The 17,880-nt window shown below is 56.4% G+C and overlaps 3 protein-coding genes across 3 annotated transcripts; 1 reads left to right on the top strand and 2 right to left on the bottom strand.

Annotated features, from left to right (window-relative positions):
• Positions 1–703: 703 nt before the first annotated feature.
• Positions 704–4,287, top strand: BESB_009590 (ThiF family protein; the record flags this gene model as incomplete). Its single annotated transcript, XM_029359713.1, has 7 exons — positions 704–810; positions 1,375–1,579; positions 2,008–2,293; positions 2,709–2,797; positions 3,218–3,320; positions 3,511–3,659; positions 4,003–4,287. 7 exons carry the CDS (start codon positions 704–706, stop codon positions 4,285–4,287), a joined length of 1,224 nt encoding a protein of 407 aa, XP_029222626.1.
• A 2,943-nt stretch (positions 4,288–7,230) lies between these two features.
• BESB_009580 (uncharacterized protein) lies at positions 7,231–9,267 on the bottom strand (the record flags this gene model as incomplete). The annotated part of the gene is made up of 3 exons (XM_029359712.1): positions 7,231–7,334; positions 7,540–7,668; positions 8,049–9,267. The coding sequence occupies 3 exons, from the start codon at positions 9,265–9,267 to the stop codon at positions 7,231–7,233; spliced, it is 1,452 nt and encodes a 483-aa protein (XP_029222625.1).
• Positions 9,268–12,632: 3,365 nt separating this feature from the next.
• Positions 12,633–13,874, bottom strand: BESB_009570 (uncharacterized protein; the record flags this gene model as incomplete). The annotated part of the gene is made up of 1 exon (XM_029359711.1): positions 12,633–13,874. One exon carries the CDS (start codon positions 13,872–13,874, stop codon positions 12,633–12,635), a length of 1,242 nt encoding a protein of 413 aa, XP_029222624.1.
• Positions 13,875–17,880: the final 4,006 nt, after the last annotated feature.

The raw sequence follows: 17,880 nt of genomic DNA, 5'->3' as shown, positions 1-17,880 counted from the left end.
CAGCCCAACCCGATTCCCTCTGACTTCCAGAAAAGGAGAGAGCCCTGTTAGGGCTTAGTCAAGCCTTTTATCGGCGAGAAGAAGGACATGAAAAAGTGAAACTCGAGGGTCTGGGGGCGAAGAAAGGACGCTGCGCCACTGTAGATGACTGCTGCGATTTTTCTTCCAGGCGCCCGCCACGCATGTCTTGGAGTGAAGATGCGCTGAGCGAGAGACAAGGCAAAGGAGATAGCTGGTGACTGCGTTCTCGTTCGCTTGTTTTGCACTACCCTTCCTCTTCGCTTTTCGCTTCATATGTCTTCTCGGCGTCTTCTAAGGCCTCGCCTTCGCCTCGTCTCTTCATCACTCGCGTATCCCAGCAGCCCCGAGTAGGAGTCTCCGTGGAGGTCCTCCTCAGCAGGTCGCTCTCTGATCGGCGCCAGAGATACGGGGGCATTTCGGAGTGTCTGTTTCTGTATCTGTTCGTCAACGGGCCTCCATCTATCCTCAGACGCCTGCGTCGTTAGTTCTACGATTTACAGTCCAGTACAGCGGCGGAAACGGGGTCTGGCGCCTCTGCATCCTTCGCTTCGCGCGATCTTTCCGCCTCGCTGTGTCTCGATGCTCCTCTAGGTCGTTGTGACTGCATCGCCTCTGCTCTCTACCTTAGCCCTCCTTCGTCTGGTCTCGCCGTTTTCGTTCGCTTTTTTGGGTTTCTTCTAAAATGACGGAGTCTGCAGCTTCAGACACCTTTGTGCGCGCCAAGATCGCCGAGATGAGCGCGGCGGTTCAAGACGACAACCCCTACTCGCGCCTCATGGCCCTGCAGAGGTAGAACTGGCCTTTCCTTTTGATGTTCGTCCCGCCCCATCCGTCACGTGACCCCCCCCCCCCCCCCTGCTGCATGTGGAGCCTGCAGTATTTCGCCGCTTCCCAGCCGCCGTCCCTCGGCCTCTTCGCGGCGTCCTGCCTGTAGAATCTTGTCTTCGCGGCGTCTCCCTGGTTTTTTTCACTCTTCCCGCCATCTTTCGCATGTTCGTCCCCCCTGTCGTTCTCGTTCTTCGGTGCAGGCAGTTGTCTGCCTCCCCTCCCTCCGTGTTGCCCTTCTGTGCATCCATTTCTGCGTGGACCATCGAACCTGTTTCTCTGCAAGTGCGTTTGTTCTTGCGGTATTTACTGCAATGCTTCTCTTCGCGTTTCACTTTTTTTCATTTCCTCGCCTCTCAGCTCTCTCTTCGGATGCCCGCTTCCCGCCTCTGCCTCGCTTCGAGGTGTCTGCGCTTGCCTGTCGCGTGCAGGCAGCCAGCGCCGCTATGTCGATCGCGCGCCGCTGCTCCCCGCCCTGTGTTTCTCCTTCGTCTGAGTGTGACCTTGTCTCGTCTGCTTTTCCTTCAGGATGGGCGTCGTAGACAACTACCGCGCAATACGCGACAAGGCAGTCCTCGTTGTGGGCGTCGGCGGCGTGGGCAGCGTCGCGGCGGACATGCTGGCGCGCTGCGGAATTGGGAAACTCCTTTTGTTCGACTACGACAAAGTCGAGCTCGCCAACATGAATCGTCTCTTCTTCACTCCCAAGCAGCGCGGCCAAAGCAAAGTCGAGGTACCTCCCGAAGGCCTAGAGAGCGCCATACGCGTACCTCTTTCTTTTTTTGTGTGTGTGTCCATACATGCATATGTAAATGTATATATAGGTAGCTGTGTATATTTGGGCACGTATAGATGCACCATTGTGTCTGAGGGTGCGTCTGCGTGCATGTGCGTCTGTGACGACAGTCTTTCGTCTGTACGTGGAGAAAAGGAATGTTCATGTTGGTGCTGCGTCTCCCAGTGTCGTCTCGCTTGTCGTGGAGACGCCCCGCCGCTTCTCCTGTTCCTTGCGTGCCTCGCTTTCGTGCTCCCCCTGTGTGTCGGCGCTGCGTCTTCGTTCAGGGGCTTCTCTCATTCTCCCTGCTGCGTTCGCCTCATTCTCTGTTGCATCTTCTGTTTGTTGTGGGGTGGATGCACACCGTGTCTCTTGCGGCTCGCCAGGCGGCGCAAGCGACGCTGCTGGAGATCAACCCCGACGTCGAGATCGAGGCGCATAACTGCAACATTTGCTCGGAGTTCGATTTGTTTTTCGATCGCATCGTGAACGGCGGCATCTGCGCCTCGTCCGCTACGGCTGAGGGCTCCTCGGGCGCCGAGGCCCGCGATAAAGCCCCCCCCGTGTCTCCGCGTCTCTCCCAGAAGGGGCGGTGCGGCGTGGATTTAGTGCTCAGCTGCGTAGACAACTTTGCGGCGCGCATCACAATTAGCCAGGCGTGCAACGAGGCGGGTAAGGGTCGCGGCTCAGGAAGGCGCGCGAGACCAAACAGAGCATGCTTCCCACGTCGAAAGCTCGTCTGGGGCTGCAGGCGGTGAGGGGGGGGGGGGCCAAGAGGGGGGGGACGGGGCGCTTGGGCGGTGCTTCGGGTGCCGCCTCCGCGGTTGCCCTAAGCGCGATAACGGCGCAGATGGCGCAAAATATGTGCTCTGCCTTGGGCTTCGAACTGATCACAGTTCAGCAGTGCATCACAAATTCCAGTATCCACTTCAGGGACAGGGCACGCAATTAAGAGGGAGACAGAAGCGGAAGGTCTCTCACGCCTCTGTGCACTTTGGACAAGTGGATTGGGAAGGCGGCGACGGGCTTTTCGGTAGCTTCGGCTTCAAGAAAGCTGCGAAACTGTGTCCCCTTTCTCTGTGGGCAGGCGTTGTGTGGATGAACAGCGGAGTGAGCGAGAGCGCGACCAGCGGGCAAATTCAGACCTGCGTCCCTGGTCTCCTCGCGTGCTTCCAGGTGAGACACCACGAAAGGCGCGCAACATGCGGAGGCGCGGAGGCACGCCCGCACGCAGGCGCAGACGGATGGGCGCGGCTGGCGCCCGTGCGGCGTAGGCTCTCGCGCCTCATCCAGTTAAGGCTCGCGTACCCCGCTGCGGCATGCATATATATATATATATATATATGTATGCATGCATGTACGTATATAAGTATGTATGTGTGTCAGCATAGCTAATGTGGATGGTGGGCTTTGGTTGTTTCGTGTCTTAGAGTTTTAGTGCGTTGAAGACCCCGCGATAGATCTGTGTGTGTATATGGCCGCTGGATCCGGCATGTGTGCATCGTGTGTGTCAGCGAAAAAACGGCAGTAAACACGTGGATGATGTGTAGCTGTGGAAAACGCTGTTTCGCCCTGTCTTGCGCCTTATCTGTCTAGTGCGCGCCGCCTTACGTCGTCGCAACAAGCGGAGACGAACGAGCCATCAAACGCGAAGGCGTCTGTGCGGCCTCGCTGCCAACGACCATGGGTATTGTCGCAGGTAAAGGAGCGGAGACTGCACTCGCCACTTCGTCAGCGGTTCACTCGGATAAATGCGAGGGAGGTGAAGAGAGCAATCCATGAGGCAGGCATTCAGGGGCTGTGCTGCGTGGGGACGCCTGTCTGGGATCCTCAGCTTTTTCTCGGCGGCATTCCGCTCGTCTGATATCTGTTTTTTGTCGCGTGCCTAGGCCTTCTCGTACAGAACGCTCTCAAATACCTCCTCACCTTTGGACAGACAACTCCGTTCCTAGCGTACAATTCGCTTGAAGACTTCTTCCCGTCCTTCTCCATGCAACCCAATCCGCAGTGCGCCGACTCCTGGTGCAGAAAAAGGCAGGTTCGTAACTCGCAGCCGTCGCGTGTTTCGCGGCATTGCAGAGCGGAATATATACTTACTTAGGCGTGCGCAACACGCAGTGTGTAGGTCATGTCTGAGCTACCGAGCATGAGATCGTGGCTTCTCATATTTATATATATACATATTTCTATATATATGCATACACATGGGTAGGAGGATGTGGGCGCACACGCGTACGAGCGGCGATATGTGAACGCAGATATAGCCCGCCCGGGTGGAGATAATGAGAGCCTGGGCGAACTACACCTGCAATCGTCTCGAACCGAATTCCATGGGAAAGCACGGACGCGCTGGTGTGTGAATGTATGCGTGCACGATTCAGGCGGAAGTTGCAGAGAAGGGCATCCCGATTTCGGCGTATTTCTTGACTTTGAAGAAAGAGCAGGACGCAGCCGAGAGTGCGAAGGGCGCTGTCGTGCACGAGGATAACCCCTTCGGCATCTCACTCATGGATGAGGGCTCGAGTTCGACGAATGGGGCTTCCGTCGCGCCGCCTGCGTCGCCTTCTCCGGCAAAAGACGAGCCAATGAAGACACAGAAGAAAGCCGCTGAAGACGGCGCGAGCATTCAGGATCTTATGGAGAAAATGAAGCTTCTGCAAAGCTGAGGCCCATCTATCGCTGTTCCAGCTTCCGACGGCGGACCTGGGGCTTTCGGCTTCTTGTGCATGCAGCCGCCTTTGCTGTTTCGAGGCAGAGTAACTCGTGAGTCATTCATGACGAGGCGCCCCCATTTGCAGAGCGCCGAAAACGAAAGGAAGCTCTCCGGGTGATGTTCTTAAGGGCGACAGTCGCTTCACGCCATCAGCAACGGAGGAACGCACAGCTGAAGCCACAAGTCAAGCCTAAAAATGCTTTGAAGTCTTCCCGCGACGAAAGGGAAACGTCGAGACGAATAACTCAGAGGAATGGTTGGCAAGGTTAAAGGTGTAGTGTGTTTGTCATCAACCTCATTTACTTTGGCAACTTTTTCTCAAGCATGCGCTAGGGATCCGTGTCCAGAACACCGGTGTGCGCTCGGCAGCACTACCAACGATTACTATTCGCTGTGCTGAAGCAAAGAAAAGGCGATTTCCTCTTCAGGTTTTTTCTCTGCTAGTCACATATGCAATAGGAATTGCGGGCTCTCGCTCGCGCGCGCCGGATCGATGACATCTGTCTTTCAGTTGGTCCCATGTCGCCATTTCCAAGTCCGGTAAATATATATGGTGGGCGTGCACGAGGCCTCGGCTCGCGCTCCGGCTCCCTCAGGCATACTACCTCACAGCGTCCTCGTATTTAGCAGGCCGAGCAGGCGCGTTCGAGCGTTCTTCTCGTCCTCACTGTCGAGTGTGTCACTGGAATTGAACTTATCGTGAGCATAGCCTCTACACTAAAGTAGAAGGATGCGTGTGGTCTGCACACTTAGAAACACGGTTACACGCATGCAGTGGCCACCATAAACCCGCACGGCGCACGCTGCACCCGCCGGTCCGGCTCGGCTGCCGAGTAGTCGACGAGACAGGCTACCATCGAAAATCAGTACGCAGAGTCATCCCGCCATCCGCTGAAGCCCATCCAAAACTTGTCTTGACAAGCGCAGTTGCTCGCAGCAATGGATTTGCGGCTGCTGCAAACTGGTCTCCCACACTCACTCGTTCCATCAAACCTGCTAGGCTCTGTTACTACACCACCACACTGCTTATGAAATTAGGGCCACCAGGGCCACCTAGACTCTTCCGTTTCTCTATGGACGTGTGGAGGCTCAACGAATGCAAGCCAAGGCAGTCCGTAGTGGGCGTTGTTCATGCGCGTAGGCTTTTCAGCATCCGCACAGCATACAATTGGTGTCAGGCTCAGTTAATGTGGATCCGAGTTGCAAACGACCTGTCACAGCTGGCAGTGTCGCACGCTGAAGCCCCTGGCATCTGTGAGGACAGTCTGCTGCCACCACGAGCCACCGCGAGCCGTGGAGGATATACCACTGGCCCCCCTTTGACTAAGGAACTCTCGCGGAGGACCCCGTGCCTCTTTACAGAGTGTGTGTATCAATCTGACTCTGCGTCCGAAAGTCGCTCATCACCCAAAAAATGCTGTGTCATTGCTTCGGCATGACACACCTGCGTCGCGTCCCCCGCGATAGGCTTCTCGACAACGCTGTCGTCACGGCTGTTCCCGAAGAAACACTGGCCAATGCAGTGAAACATGCATCATCCTGTCACGATTCGGGCCCCTAGCTGTCAGTCAGATCTCTGCGTGAGCGCGCCCTCACGATGACAAGGGCTGCAGCGTCGGCTCTCACTCTCATCTCTCCTGTTCAACTTCCCGCATTGACCCGACATCGAATGCAGATGGCGCGTGAAGTACAGCCCTGGCTGTGGAGTCTCGCGTACGCTGTAACGAAGTTCAGGTTGTACCATGCTTGCTTCATTGCTTCACGTGGCGGCGCGGGAGCCCGGATCTGGCGACAGGCTCGCATGATGCGGCGACCGCCACTTCGCTGCTCCCCTTTTGACGTTAATAACCAGGACGATATGTTTGGCGAACTCACAATCTCAGATGTCCGAGTGGAACCCGGGACACCCAGAAGCCACCGCCTTGACACCACTGAAACCTACCCCAGGGCGAGTGGAAACTCATGTCCTGGCCAAAACGCACGTTGCGATGTCCCTCTGCAAATGCGACCCCGGCCTGCGACACACCTCCCTCAGTCGGTCCGATCTCGGTGGAGTTCACGGCAGAGGCCGTCCGTGTTCAAAATATTGCAACCGATGCACTGACAGTGACGCCACGCCGTGACGCAGAGGTCTGGGTCGGTGTCCTCACAAACACTGACGAGACAACTGCCGTCCTCATATTTGTTGGAATCTCTCTGGACGAACGAGCACAACTGGAGTTCAAGCCTCGCTCACTTATTGAAGCCGGTGCCTATCGCGTGCCTCATGTAAAGAACGCCCGATGTTGACTTTGGGTTTCTATTGTCACGGTGGCGGGAACTGTATGGACGGGTTCTGCGACTCATCTGGCTGGCTGAAGAGTGCTGAGAGACCTGTGAGAGTCAGCTGGTGTTTAACGGCCATGTGTGTCCCCATCGGTGAGACGGCTCGTACATCGTGGCGCGCCGGTGTGGGCTGCCTGCTGTGGTGCCTGGAACACCCAGTGGCTGCATGCAATGTTGGGCCAGTAGTGGATAAAAAGGGGCTCCTTAATGTCCACTCGCGCGCCGCGGGAGGAGGTAAACGTGTCGGAGATTCGTAGCCGGCATGATGCAGGTGGAGTTCAGGTGGGGCGAACGGCTTCGCACTTGGACTGGTTTCGCTTGAGACAGAGGTCGTTGCTCCCGCTCGGATGTGACTAGGCCGCTCACCACTAGACGGCGGCACGGATCGATCGTATGCCACACGTGGCCACGAATCCGAAGCTACCAGTGGCGTCAATCCAAATGGACTCCAGTGCGCTGCTTCACAGTACAGAGACGACGCGCACATTAGTGATGATGGTCTAATCGCCGCTTCGTTTAGCAGGCCAGCATTCCCACGTTCGGTGGTCAGGGTGGCGGTCACCTCGACAATCTAGTCAAGGTCGGGTTTATCTCTCCGCGCACGTGCGATAGGCGCCCATGGGTGCGGCTTGTACTTGCGCGTGAGTTCAAAGGCGACGGCATTATTGGCTACTGCTGACGACACATTACTGGTACACTAGTTCCAGCCGATTGAGTATGCAAAATCATCTCTCGTGTGGCTGGAACTCCACGTGGCGGTCCAGAGACGTCGATAGGTGCCAATGAACTGGCAGGCTGGCAATATGTTGTGACTCACGGCCGAAGGCTGCCACAGGCACACGTGGCTTCGCATGATCCCTGGCATTATAATGAAACCCACCTGACGGAACTTGTTGCTTTCCAGAAATAGTGGATCCTGAGGCTCCTTCATCCGCAGGGCCTCGCGGCAGCAGGCGTCTGCGGGCTTTGTGTCCTGCCTGACTAGGCCATAGCTCACGCAGTCGGGGCCCTGGACAGAAAGCAAGCACACGTCTCGTAAGCGCACCGCAGCGATTCCGCGCGTGCTCTCCAAATACGTAAAGGCGCCTTTTTTCCCGCTTGGCTGCAGCACTCAAATGAGCCGCCAGCACTTGCCGAAATATCCGTTTCATGACTTTCAGAAGTGCATCAGTGCCCCGGGAGTATGCGTCCAGGCCTTTGCATGGCACGACAGCACCCAGCGTCTTCACAAGCAAAGGGTGGAAGTGGTATTACGAGAACTACCGGCGCTGTGTGTGTATCTTCGCAGACCGAACGTAACTCGTGGCCAAACTACCGGCGATGATTGTGTGAAGCCGTGTTCTTTAGTGTCGATCCAGGCTACGATGCGCTCGCACAAGGGACAGTTACCAGCCGGCTGCTGAGCATCGCCTGGGTCCTCGCCTGCGGACATGCGTGTAAACTTGGCCGGTGTAGCACTTGCTCCCGCCGCAGGAACACTGGTGGGGTCCGTTCGCGCCACCCCTCCGTCAGAGGGTGCCGCTCTCTTCATTGCCTGCCTGTTGAGAAGATGCATCTGCAGGGCGGCTAGAGTGTGGGTACTGCAGCCTCTGCTCCGGGTATCACTCTCAGTGTTCGCTGAGCGGCGGGGGGGTCGGGTCGTCTTTGATGGAGACCCTGCCACCCGTCCCTGGTGGCCTGGGCCACCTCCGGCGATTGACGGCGTGTATGGTCCGGGATGCGGTTCGCTGTATCTTGAGGCTGTGCCTGTGGTGACGGTTTCCCGCGTGCCTTGAAATAACGTAGAGCCCCTCTCCGCTTCATACTTCTGCAGGCCTGGGTTCGCGAAGGTGGGAAACTTCGCGCCCTCCGCGCGGCCACTCCTGACAGCTAGTAACACATCTGACAGGTGGTGGAGCACGTGGGGCGCACCGTGCGCCACCTTGGAAGCTTCCACAGCTTCCACAGTTATGCGGCGGTGCCGCCCCACATTCGTACCCAGTGCGGGGGTCATCGCGATGCTGGGGTCGTCCGGCGATGTTTCACGTTCGACCGCCCCGTGAGCGTGAGCGGCCCCGCCTCCGCCTGGGTGCTCCACTCGGTCATCCCTCAGTCCCGGATGGGCCGGTCCCAGAGAGTAGTCATAGGTACCCGACCGAGAAAGAGCCGTTCCATGACGTGCCTGTGTTTCACCATGCGCCTGCCACATTATGGCGTCACTGGGCTGCCACGCCTGAAAGATATTCCCGTCGCTGCCAGCCCCGGCACCGCTGTCAGCACATGACTCTTGCTTTTCCGTCACTATCGACGTGTTGCCGGGTGCCGCGCCGCCGAGCATCGACATCCCAGGGCGACATGCAGCGTATAGGGTTTGCCTTGCTCCTTCATCGTCTTCGCGAGCATCTACGGTTGACTCGCACTGTTGTTGGCCGTGCGATCCGGCACGGGGTATCACACCCGATGCGTTTACTGCGCTCACGGACGGCCACGGACCATTGTTCAGCTGTTCCAAGCGCTGGCAAGAAACCAAGCCGGCGACGTGCCCACAGATACGGAAGGGGTACGTTATCTGAGACGGAAAAAGTACAACCGCGAAGGCGGCCGCTGCTGGTCCACCACTGATTCTCATTTGGCAAACCCGGGGAGAATAGTCCTAACTCGCTGCACAGGGCGTTTCCAGCCGACTCTTCCATCGGAAACGGTAGACACGCCCGTAGCGCTCGCTAATTGAGGTTGATAACCCCACGGCGGGCGCGACGGTCACCAGTGCACAATGTTGCTCACGCGGGGCAGCACACACGTCACGCGCTCTGCTTTGAGTTCGATTTCATTCTGGTTCCGAACAGGCTACGGTGTCCTTCAACATATCCGCCAGCAATTAGCTACAGTATTGCAACATGAGGCTATACAACGAAGCTCATGGTTCACAAGCACAGCACAGAGTCAGATCAAACCCGCCTGCCTACGTCTGCCCTCTCAAATCTATCAGATCTTTGGTGTGCATCCACGATGTCTGCCCGTTGCGCCGCGCGGCCACGCCCAGTGGGCATCGCCATGCATCATCTCGCTGACAAGGGACGTACCAAATCACCACGCTGAAGCTCTATCACACTTTTTATCTTCACATTTTGTTTTCCGGTGGCTGAGCGTGAGTTTTGCATCACGTCGATGAATATGCTGGAGATAACTGCGCCGGCTACATAATGCCTCGCTCGCTCAGACCTCCCCCTCTCCGCCGCCAGCTTGCATAATTGTACTGGGTGAGTATGAGACGCGTCTGTGACGACCGACTTACTGGCGTGTTGGGGCAACGAGGGGCAGAGCAGCATGGCAAGTGAAGGCGGCAGAGCAACACGGCAAGAGAAGGCGGCAGAGCAGCATGACGTGTGAACGATCCATCCGAAGCGGCTATAAAAGACGCTCATGGCGCTCTATCGGCGACACTCAACCGATTCCGTCCCGATCGACTAACATGTACGAACGTCATATAATTTGAAGGCGAATACTCAGGCAGACCTCCTTCGTAGGGGAGGGGTCGGTCTCGGAGGCAGCAGGCGCCTCTTCCACGTCGTGAGTGGCAGCAGCGAAAAAAAAAAAAACAAACTTGTCTTCACAAGCGCAGATGCCCGCAGCAATGGATTTGCGGCTGCTGCAAACTGGTCTCCCACACTCACTCGTTCCATCAAACCTGCTAGGCTCTGTTACTACACCACCACACTGCTTATGAAATTAGGGCCACCAGGGCCACCAAGACTCTTCCGTTTCTCTATGGACGTGTGGAGGCTCAACGAATGCAAGCCAAGGCAGTCCGTAGTGGGCGTTGTTCATGCGCGTAGGCTTTTCAGCATACGCACAGCATACAATTGGTGTCAGGCTCAGTTAATATGGATCCGAGTTGCAAACCACTTGTCACAGCTGGCAGTGTCGCACGCTGAAGCCCCTGGCATCTGTGAGGACAGTCTGCTGCCACCACGAGCCACCGCGAGCCGTGGAGGATATACCACTGGCCCCCCTTTGACTAAGGAACTCTCGCGGAGGACCCCGTGCCTCTTTACAGAGTGTGTGTATCAATCTGACTCTGCGTCCGAAAGTCGCTCATCACCCAAAAAATGCTGTGTCATTGCTTCGGCATGACACACCTGCGTCGCGTCCCCCGCGATAGGCTTCTCGACAACGCTGTCGTCACGGCTGTTCCCGAAGAAACACTGGCCAATGCAGTGAAACATGCATCATCCTGTCACGATTCGGGCCCCTAGCTGTCAGTCAGATCTCTGCGTGAGCGCGCCCTCACGATGACAAGGGCTGCAGCGTCGGCTCTCACTCTCATCTCTCCTGTTCAACTTACGGCATTGACCCGACGTCGAATGCAGATGGCGCGTGAAGTACAGCCCTGGCTGTGGAGTCTCGCGTACGCTGTAACGAAGTTCAGGTTGTACCATGCTTGCTTCATTGCTTCACGTGGCGGCGCGGGAGCCCGGATCTGGCGACAGGCTCGCATGATGCGGCGACCGCCACTTCGCTGCTCCCCTTTTGACGTTAATAACCAGGACGATATGTTTGGCGAACTCACAATCTCAGATGTCCGAGTGGAACCCGGGACACCCAGAAGCCACCGCCTTGACACCACTGAAACCTACCCCAGGGCGAGTGGAAACTCATGTCCTGGCCAAAACGCACGTTGCGATGTCCCTCTGCAAATGCGACCCCGGCCTGCGACACACCTCCCTCAGTCGGTCCGATCTCGGTGGAGTTCACGGCAGAGGCCGTCCGTGTTCAAAATATTGCAACCGATGCACTGACAGTGACGCCACGCCGTGACGCAGAGGTCTGGGTCGGTGTCCTCACAAACACTGACGAGACAACTGCCGTCCTCATATTTGTTGGAATCTCTCTGGACGAACGAGCACAACTGGAGTTCAAGCCTCGCTCACTTATTGAAGCCGGTGCCTATCGCGTGCCTCATGTAAAGAACGCCCGATGTTGACTTTGGGTTTCTATTGTCACGGTGGCGGGAACTGTATGGACGGGTTCTGCGACTCATCTGGCTGGCTGAAGAGTGCTGAGAGACCTGTGAGAGTCAGCTGGTGTTTAACGGCCATGTGTGTCCCCATCGGTGAGACGGCTCGTACATCGTGGCGCGCCGGTGTGGGCTGCCTGCTGTGGTGCCTGGAACACCCAGTGGCTGCATGCAATGTTGGGCCAGTAGTGGATAAAAAGGGGCTCCTTAATGTCCACTCGCGCGCCGCGGGAGGAGGTAAACGTGTCGGAGATTCGTAGCCGGCATGATGCAGGTGGAGTTCAGGTGGGGCGAACGGCTTCGCACTTGGACTGGTTTCGCTTGAGACAGAGGTCGTTGCTCCCGCTCGGATGTGACTAGGCCGCTCACCACTAGACGGCGGCACGGATCGATCGTATGCCACACGTGGCCACGAATCCGAAGCTACCAGTGGCGTCAATCCAAATGGACTCCAGTGCGCTGCTTCACAGTACAGAGACGATGCACACGTTAGAGATGATGGTCTAATCGCCGCTTCGTTTAGCAGGCCAGCATTCCCACGTTCGGTGGTCAGGGTGGCGGTCACCCAGACAGTCTACACGCGGTGTGCGTTCGCCTGCGGCCGTGGTTGCGTACCGTGATTTGACGGTTGACAGAGATTGTTGCTGCACTCTTGGGCCTCGCGCAGGTACGTTTGCGCATCGCGTACAGCTACTGGTACGGCGGCAGTTTCTCGGAGCGGTGTAGCAGCTGATCCCTTGCTGGCGACCGAAGATGGTGGCTTTCCGCTGCCAGAGCCTGTGAATGACTTGCGACGTTTCCGTTCCTTGCTCCGGTTAAGGGTTATACCGAGCGCCTGCAGGCGCTTCCCTGAACGACGGGCGTGCAGCTGTGTGACGGAGGGAAGCAGGTCGTGGTCGTCTTCACCATTACTGGAGGTTTTCAATCCGTTCGTCATTGCGATACTTGCATTCGCCGGTGACGGGAGTTCGTTGCTGCTAACGAGTTGATCTGTACGCATTCCCTTCGGGTTCCAGGGCTTCGCTATATCGGAAGATAAAGTCAACTACTTGGTCTGGTGACATGCTGTCTTCCCGGCCAGCATCACGAAATGCTCGCTCCACGAGCGAATTCATGTTTTCGTCACGCGCCTCTTCGATGAGCGGTGCAACCGTAGTCGATTTAAGAGGGTCTGGGGCGTCCGGGTTTGGGGTCACAGAACCAGCGGCGTTTGTGGGCGGGGGCAGGGTCTCAAGTGCAACTGGACTCCATGTTTCGGCAGTGGTGAAGCTTCGTCGTGCTGCATTAGTATCAGTGAGCGCATGAATGCCTGTGCGTCCTGTGTCAAAGGCGAGGCCGCCTTGTTGGGACGGAGCGACTCCATGCGTGACAGAGGGACCATTTGTACTTGAGTCTGCGATGACAGGCGACAGCGAGGCATCAGCTGAGACTGCAGGTGACGGCAACCGGTCTCCTCCCCACACCAAGGCATGTCTCAGTTGCTCGCGTGCCCCACATTGTGTCTTCACCTCGAGTGCTTTTTGAAACAGACATTCTGAATGAGCGCGAGTTGCGGACTCAGCCACGCTTCCCCATTGGGTTGGAATTGTCCTGTCTGAATCTGCTCCCTCATTTCTACCCTTCGCGTCGCAAAGATGCAACGCAATAGGCGACGAGAGCGTCACCGCACGCGACTGGGACAAGACGTTGGTTGCGTTCGAAAGGTTGGCTTCCTCCCCATAGACAGACGCCTGGCTGCTCTGAAGTGCAGAACGGTTCATTTGTTGAACCATCGGATCAATGGCTGGCGCAATGCCTATATCGCGACCTGCTACGGCGGTCCTGTTTCTGACTTGACAAGGTTTGCGAAAAATATTGCTGCTCCTTAGTGCTGCAGCGGTAAAATCCGCACATACTTGGTTATATAAAAGCCCTGCGCTGGGTGGCGAGAGGTCGGCTGCAACGAAGCTTGATTGTACATAATTTGATGCCCCCGCGCTGGCCATTTCCGCGCGCGAGCGCTCGTCAGTATTCAGTGTCTTCGACCCTGTAGATTGTCGGTGTAAATCTAGCGCATCTGGCCCCTCGTCAGGCGTCTCCACACCTGACACCCGTCGTTGGTCGCACTGCACATTTGAGCCGCATCCAGCGGAGCTAGGATTAGCTGCTAGTGTTTGCAGACCATCGACGTTCACGACTGTAGGACCCCCAGGAGTGTCCTGGAGGCCGGTACAATTCATACGAAAATGAAGTGGACCGCTGGTGGCTTCCAGTCTAGGACTGGAGGATCGTTTTAGGGTTGGCCCCGTTCGGCGGACCGAGGCGTGCATGCCACGTGACTCCGATGTACATACTGATATGCTCCCATGAGCTGACAATGGCGCGCTATTGCGATTGAGTCCGTGACACACGTCTCTCCCAGGGCATCTTCTGGCACCGAGATCGAGACTGTATTCCTTCGAGCGTGTTGAGAATCAAGACTCGGAAGACCCAGGAAATGGTCCGCGGGTGAGGAGCCGCTTGCCAGCGTATACAGCCGATGGGGCGGGGCTCGTAGAGCCTGGATTTGAGAAAACAGAGCTGTAGCTGCCGAGGCCTCATTCAGGTGCTGTGATTATTGGGCGGCCCTCTGGGGTAGATTTCAGGGAGTTGCGCGAACCAGCAGCTAGCATTTTCCATTTTAAAGCGCATGGCGAAGTTATTTTTAACAGCAGAGGCGAATAACCCGCCTGTGCTCCCGTTGTCGCCGAATCAGTGCACGCAGGACGCTCTCGCGGACTCGTTATATTGGTCGATGCCGCCGGTGAGACGAAGGAGGCGAGGTAAAACACGGGTGTGCTGCTTGCGGAAGCTTTATGACTAGGAGGAGGCGCTTGCACAAGGTGGCCCACTTTGCCTTCAATTGAATCCCGAGGAAGGTCTGTGGAAGAACGCTTTTTTAGGGCAACGTGGAGGCTGGATGTTCGTTCCCTCGTGTGGACTTGCTGGGAGCCGATCAATGTGGATGTAGGTGCGGAGTGACGGGCCCGACTTGAATTCGGTGCGTTACCTGAATAACAAACCGTCGAAAGCGGCGCCGTCACTATTAACGAATACAGGATATTCGAGCCGGACGTACCCCTGTACGAGTCACGCTGAGAGTCAGCTCAGGGGTGGTTGGCGCGCAAACTACCTCAGGCAAACCGCAATATTTTTGAAATGAACAAGTACTTGCACCATCAAGCCCTAGGGTTCTTCCCAAGTCGATCTGTCGGAAATGGACGACCGCACAAACAAATGGCAGACTATTAATGGTCTTAGAACGCCATAAAAGTGAGGTCTGAAGCCGGCTGCAACTGTTCCGTGAGTGCGTTATGTGCCTACCGTCCCCCATGTGTTGTGCTGATGTGTCGACTACGTGCTAGTGCCCAGACACGGGAGGCTCACCTGCCAGTTGCTGCTTAGCTTTCTATACTCCGTCACGACCAGCTTGAGTCGACGCAAAACTCCCTTCCCCACAAAGACGAACGCGTGCGTCCTAACACGGGTACCGTCCCTCCGCGCGGTGTAACGTCCCTCCACCTCTTCTGCTTCCTCAACAGACACTTTCCAGTCTGGCCAGACTTAATATTCGGATCGTAGCGACCCCGGTGGGCAAGAGGAGAAAAGGAACGTTTGCTGAGGTTGTGGCACAACAGCGGCAGGTCCTGAGGGGCAAAGTAAACTCGCGCCTGCCATTGTTGTTTGCACCGAAGTGCTCAAAGGAGTACTGCATACGTGAACGGGCATGAAAGCGTGTTCACCTCCCCATGAATCTGCCCACTGCGACGGAATAGCTGTTGGCAGGTGTGTCTTCTCACAGACGAAGGCCTTATCTGCACTCCAGCCTGCCCCAGGGCTTGTTGGCGTGTTGCAGTCAGGGTGGGCTGTTTCGCGCTCTTGCCGTGCCGGTGGAGCGACCGAAGGTTTATTATATCCCAGTGGAGCGCCTACAGCTGTATCGATATGTTTCGGCCAGCGTAAAATGCTTTCCGAAAGGGATGACGGCTTGTCGCTTCGTCTGCCGCCTGCAAGACCGGAACTAGCACCCATAAACTCTGTTGACTCGTCCAGTTCAATTATCCGATTCTCTGGCGGAGGTGGCTGCTTATGGGTAGAGACTGAAATTAACGGGTTTACATAGGGAACCTGTTCTGCGCCTGTTCCTCCTATAAGCTCGCCGCTTGCTCGTCTCTTCGCATGTCCACAGGTTTGATTGACGCCGCCAGCGTGAGTGCGCCCGATTTCAGGGTTCCTTTCAACCGTTTGGCCTGAATGTGCTGCTGGTGTCGCCGCCACAAGAAAAGGAACATCGGAGAGGGCCGATGTGTTACATCCCGGATACTCCGGACTGTGAAAGTTAAGTTCAGGATGTCGCCTATGGTCCTTCTGTTTGTGCGCACTCGTCGCAGGTGTCGCGGCTAGCGCGAATATTACTTCCACTAGTCGCCCATACCTGCAGAGCGACGGATTCGCCTTGCCCACTGAGCGGAATTCTGTGGTGAATCTATCATCATGTCGACCAACCTCGAAGAAATGGTCAGGGTAATATTGAAGTAATGCACCCACAAAAGCAGCTGCCACTCGGGCTTGAGTGTTTATCATTTGTAAACTAGAGACAGGTCACCACTATGTCTCGAACTGGATTCTCAGAGTAGAATATCCCCGCCCTCAGGTTTGACAGTAGCACTCGCCATTCGATCCCTCGACCGCTGCCTCTTGCCGCCCACCTTATCCCTTTCTCGTAGGCGTTCCAAATGACTGCTGGCCGCAGCAAATCGAGAAGAAATGCATGTGTTGGTTCTTAGCTCGAGCTAGGACGGCGTGTCAAGAACAATTTCACATGTTCTGGTTTGACCCAGCCAGTCTCGCTATTGCAGGCACTCAAACGTCCGCAACAGCGGTGTACTGCAGAAAAGTGAAACGGGCGACTCGTCTCACAGACCTCCACTGGTGTATTCACGGACTTGGTGACACGTACTCGATGTGCGGTGCATGGTCCGCTCAGGGCGTCGTGTTTACCACGCGTGACATGCCTAGGACTCTGTTGTTCACCATAGGAAACAGTCTTCTATGACGCGCTGTTGTGATCTGACAGGCGTCTGGGTGGTCTCGTCGCTTTCGATTCCGTCCCCACCCGGTACCAATCGCGCCATATCGGTGGCTACAGCTACGGCATCTGACCAGCGCGAGATTGGCTAGTTTCTGTGAACGCATCTTCATCTCTACGCTTGTTAGGCTTTGCTGCGGCCGGAACCTTGTAGTTACTGTATGCGGACCAGGTGGCTGAGAAGCCGCCAGGCGGCCTAGTGCAGTGCCGAAGTTCACACGAAGATGGAGCTTGCGTTGTGCGCGCAACATTACACGCGCGGACTTGGCATCCTTCTGCTACGCAGCGGTACGCGGGTCAGCGGAAACACTTGATTCTTCTTTGAGTGGCTGGCAGTTGAAGCGATAGTCGATGATTTGGCCATTTTCGCAGAAGCGACATTGGGACGTTTGCGTATCCGCAGCTGCACAAACGACATTATGTGCGTTAAGAGCGGGAGTTTCCAAGTCCAAGTCGTCTACAACAGCGGAACGTTGTCCTTCGCTAGTGACGCAGTACTTCCTTACCATTTTGTCTGGAATCGCCATGTCCAATTTCTGCGGGTACTAAACCGACTGCTTGGTTGTGTGTTGACATCTAGTCATGCGGCAAAGGGAGGACACGGGGCATCACACTAGCGTCTCGTCACAATGACGATCTGAACCGCGCGGTGGAGCTTCGCGAGGCTCGCCTGTCGTCGTTTTAGCGGTGCCAAACAACGCTAGGCTCACGCGCTAGGCTCACGGACACGACGGTACTGACGGACACAAGCACAGGCAGAGCACTGATACTTTCTAGGGCCACGCAGTCAGCAACGTGTGCAAAGGCTGGCATTCCGGACTCCATCTATGTGTGGCGCAGGGTGCACACTAAACCCCTTCTGTCTGCTGGCTTTACGGAGGGGCACTGCCTGGCAAAATGAGCGACACTATTTCGGGGCTTGTCTGGCTTGTCGCACCCCCGCTTGCACATCAGTGCCACCGCCACGTGATTTGCAGTGCACACAGCTGTTATTCGTGACGACTGCCAGGGCCTTGGTGTGGAGCCGTAAATAAAGGAGGCGGGGTCAGTTGACCATGATATGGAGCGTCTATTCGGGTCGACGCCTCTGTACTTTTTTCGTGAAGCCCGAATTTGGA

Source organism: Besnoitia besnoiti, chromosome I (assembly GCF_002563875.1).
Source record: "Besnoitia besnoiti strain Bb-Ger1 chromosome I, whole genome shotgun sequence".
In the NCBI taxonomy this organism is placed as follows: Eukaryota; Apicomplexa; class Conoidasida; order Eucoccidiorida; family Sarcocystidae; genus Besnoitia; species Besnoitia besnoiti.
This window is presented reverse-complemented; position numbering and strand designations above follow the sequence as displayed.